The 4,810-nt window shown below is 44.0% G+C and overlaps 1 protein-coding gene across 1 annotated transcript; it reads left to right on the plus strand.

Annotated features, from left to right (window-relative positions):
* The first annotated feature begins 4,087 nt into the window (after positions 1-4,087).
* Positions 4,088-4,459, plus strand: LOC119585262. Its single transcript, XM_037933939.1, has one exon. It carries the CDS (start codon positions 4,088-4,090, stop codon positions 4,457-4,459), a length of 372 nt encoding a protein of 123 aa, XP_037789867.1.
* The last annotated feature ends 351 nt before the right edge of the window (positions 4,460-4,810 follow it).

The raw sequence follows: 4,810 nt of genomic DNA on the forward strand, positions 1-4,810 counted from the left end.
GTCTACAGGTCAGTCTGGATTCGTGCCTAGATGGGGAACATCAAATTCAATGTTCATGTTGAGGCAAATGGCCTTTGATAAGATACCGGGACAGGAGTTGGTGAGATATTTAAGAATGAGCGTGGTTCAAGCAATATATGTAAGAATGCCAAGCACTTGGTGTTGGCAGAGGCTGTAAGAGAGGGGCCATCGTGGAAATGACATGCTGATGAAGTGATATTGGTGGATGAGTCCTAAGAAGAGCACAGGCTGTCAGAATGGAGAAGGGCACTGAAAACCAGAGGAATGAATGACAGAGCCACCTCTTAACCACTACAGTGACCTATTTTCGAGAGATCTCTCTCCTCGTATACCAGAAAAGCCATATGCTTCCTACTTTACAGTAATTCCGCTGTCCTTCACCGACTCCAGCAGGTCGACAACCATGATTGTGACAAAAAGACCTGAGAACACGCCAATCCAACCCTTATTGCTCGCAAACATTTGACATGTCTAATGTCTTAATCTAGGTCAGGTCAGGTGTTTGCCTGCTATAGGTACCACGTAACCCTGTACTACCTGTCTTGGGTCGAGTCATCGGCGACTAAACCGGCAACCCCACCAATCTTGCTTGGTGAGGAGGGTAGCTAAATACCCAGTGGCAATAAAAACAAGAGCCATCAAAGGGTGGGGTCCGTGTGGGACGTCACCAACGCGCGCGCTCGTGTGTGTCAACACTACGTAGCAAGACCGGATGCACAGTTCACACCTCCGTCCAAACAGCTGCCCTTCTCCTTGGGCAGGACGCGGATGCAGCCCGGCTTTCTCTTTTCGCACAGGAACAAACATCCGCCCTCAAAGGGAACCGCCGCATCTCTCGTCTCGCTCACATCTGGTGACGCAGTGCTCCAATCTCTCGTGTCACTCATATTCTGGTGGCTTGCGGTGGCCTCTCGCTTACATCTGATGGCAGTGGTGTTCAAGAACCTCACAACGCCGACGCAAATGCACCTACCATCATGCTCCTCGCTGACGCCTGTTGCTGATCTACCGACAAGTTACTCCTGTTGAAGTGTCTCCTCGCCTCCCTTAACTCTCAGCCATCGCTACCAACTCCTCTTCTGACCCGGACCATGTCTGTCCTACTACTTCGTGCTGACCACTCACGCCTGTGCTACCCTCCTGACGAAGTCGTTGAAGATGTATCCTCGCACTCTATGCCGCCACACTCACCAATAATATTTCGCGAACCCTCGTCAACACAGCCAGGTTGTCGCAGTTCTATCCAGCACCAACAATCTTCCTCATTACTATTAAAAGTAAATGTACCTATTAGTGCCAGAGTAAATATTGCCCTCCCTATACCCAGCCATACAAGTTGCCTTCTTTGAAATTCAAGTACACGCCACTCTACAAACGCACACTACTAACTCTATACTACATAACTTCTCCCTGTCAACCATTGTTTTTTTTTTCAACACAATCACACACTGAGATCAAACCTAAGTGACACGCACCCTCACTTCACACCTCATTCCCCAGCCCTAACCATCCTGTAATTGATCTATTGTGTTAGTATTTTTCTGTTTATTATCATTTTATCCTCAGATCGCACAATCTAGCATATATCATTTCTCTCAGAACAAATGAGTACCTTCGAGTTTATTTAATTATTGTTATGCTTGGCTTCTCTCATCATATTATTCATGTTTATTTGTGTCAATTAATGAAATTATCTATTTTTTTCTCTTATATGTTATTCCTATTAGTAATCACTTCATTACTTCTTGCATATTGTTATATTCTGTGTATACACTATATCGTTCTTTATATCACTATTCTTCATACTTGCCGTGCTAATCTGTCGCTCGTTCACACGTAGATTTCGATCACCTGACTATCCTCTTATCTACCTACCTGCCCACCCTACTCGGAATTCACTCTAAGATTGCGTATTTTACTATGTGCCATCCCTATGACTAATAACTGAACCCAAATCTCTTTTACGACGTCATCTCGAAGATCGATATCTTATCCTCAGTAATGCTGGAGTTTATGTTTCTTTAGTTTAAGGTTTGGTAAATATGTACTGATGGTAGTGTTTCCAGTTGCAAATAATGGCAACACATTGCAGACACCATGTTTTATATAGGCTTACTCGGTTACAATCACCGCACTGCCTATGTGCTCGAAGCATATATACTCGCCTATTTACCCCAAAGATATGGAATTCTTATTCAATTAATTTTTCTCTCTTCAATATGTTGGTACCTTATTGAGCTTGTTAATCCTGACACATCCAAGTAATTGACACCTTACTTAACACGCCCTTCTTGTGACAAACTATTCTTATTATGCTCTCATTTTTCTTGCAATTTAGTATGGTGATTGACAAACACATTGTCATCCTCCCCCTTAGCCCTTTTACTGGCCTGGTACACTTATATTTCAGCTTCTGAAGACGATGACCCTCCTCACTACTGAATGTTGCACCTCAGTGTGAAACCTCTGCCACACCCGCTACCTGGCACGCGACGGTCTAGCGACCCTCGGATCACCAGGAACCATCTGTAAATACCAAACAGACCCTCTACTGCATCGTTTCAAGCGTTACAGTCAGCTCGAGGACGAGCCTTGCGCGTGGCCGAGCGATGTCAACACTACGTAGCAAGACCAAATGTACACTTCACACCTCCATCCAAACAGCTGCCCTTCTCCTTGGGTAGGACGCAGATGTAGCCCGGCTTTCTCTTTTCGCACAGGAACAAACATTCGCCCTCGAAGGGAACCGCCGCATAAAAGGACACGTCCGTAAGGCAGAGGGGAGAGACACAGCAGACAGCCCAAGCCACACAGGGTCCAGCTCCACCACCTCGTCCTAAACCCGGGGACACGAGGGTCTCTTGGGGGGTCTCATATCTGTCTTCAAGAATAAACCAGCAAGCTAAGCCCCTTTTCACTGACCCACCCAAGTCCATCTCTCGTCTCGCTCACATCTGGTGACGCGGTGCTCCCAACTCACGTGTCACTTACATCTGATGGCTTGCAGTGGTCACTCGCTTACAGTGTGTATGTGTGTCTGTGAGCATATAGATAGATAGAAATAAAATATACATATATAATTATATATACATATATATATATATACATATATATATATATATATATATATATATATGTATATATATATTGCTAAAGAAACAGAAGAGGCACAGGGACGAGGAGACTATAAGACGTTATATGATAACGTCAAAAAAGTATCGAGAAAAAGACTACCAAGCCTGGTATAGGAATTAAAGATCAAGATGGAACAATGTTGTACAAGATGGAAGACATTAAGAAACGATGGAAGAACTACTGCTCCGAACTTTTTGGCAGAGTAGGACATACACCAGAAAGCATAGAAAAAGGAGAAGAGCCAGAAATTCTTGAAATATAGAGTGAAGCAGTTGTTAAAAAGTTAAGAAAAGGAAGTTCAGTCGGATTGGATGAAATACCAGTGGAAGCCCTGAAAGCAGGAGGAAAAACAGTTATAAAGGCTATGAAGAAAATCACTGATAACATCTGGAGGACAGAATTGGTGCTCCTGCCCAAGGTTTCCGGAACTCAGGACTGAACCAAATACCGAACTGTCAGTCTCATTAGCCACGCCTCGAAGATTCTCCTAGAAATTCTTCGTCAAAGGCTGCAGTACTACCTAGCACCAGAGATTGCAGAGGAACAGTTTGGGTTCACGGCAGGCAAAGGAACCACTGATACCATTCTAGCTGTCTGAAACATCATTTTGTTAGGTTGTTAACAAGCAAGAAGAGGATTTTGGAATACCGAACCACCTTACATGGCTGTTGATAGGTTTATACGGCCATGCCACAGGAGTAGTGCGAGTAGACACCCAACACACAGATGAATTCCCTTTTCAAAAAGGAGTACGGCAAGGGTGTTTGGTGTCACCTCTCCTGTTCAACGCCATAGGAGAAAAGATTATGAGAAAAGTACATGAGAAGGTAGGGGAGAGATCAGGCAAGATCATTAGGGGAAAAGCAGTATGGAATATCCGGTATGCAGATGACGCGACAGCAATAGCAAAATCAAGCCAAGAGTGAATGAGATGGGTGAAGCATTACTGGATACCAGCCGAGAAGAGGTCAAGAACAAGAAAAAGACATATGCTATGAAAATACATGGGGATGGAGTAGTGGAGTTAGGAGAGAAAATAGAACATGTGAATAAAGTAAAATTTTTGGGGTCGTATGTCACTGATGATGGGTACAGCGGAAATGATATAAAGATAAGAATTGGACAAGCCAAATCGGTAACAAACAACATGGATGATGTGTGGAAGTCTAAAGAGCTGGGCACAAAACTTAAGGTGAGCCTAGCCAAACCACTTGTATGGAGTGTAGCTCTATATGCATGCGAAACATGGACCATCAAGAAACAGTTGGAAGGAATGATAAATGCTTTTGAGGTGTGGCTTTAGAGACGAGTGATAAATGTTAAATGGACAGAGAGAAAGACCAATGAGTGGGTTAGAGAACAGGTTGGAGTTACGGAAGAACGGGGTATGCTAAATGAAGTGAAGATGCGAAAGATCAGGAAATGGACATTGGAAGAGAAGAGGAGCAAGTTTGAAGGAGAGACAGACAGCAGAGGAAGGGTAGGACGCAGACGAGTAGAATGGATGGACAACATCACTGCATGGGGAAATGGACTACAGCAGGTACATAGGAATGCGTTGGAAAGGAGGCCAACGGCCCTATGAAGGGCTATAGCAACCATACATACATACGTACATATATTCAAATATATATACACACACACATATATATAT

The sequence above is a fragment of the Penaeus monodon genome, chromosome 3, assembly GCF_015228065.2.
Source record: "Penaeus monodon isolate SGIC_2016 chromosome 3, NSTDA_Pmon_1, whole genome shotgun sequence".
NCBI classification, from domain to species: domain Eukaryota; kingdom Metazoa; phylum Arthropoda; class Malacostraca; order Decapoda; family Penaeidae; genus Penaeus; species Penaeus monodon.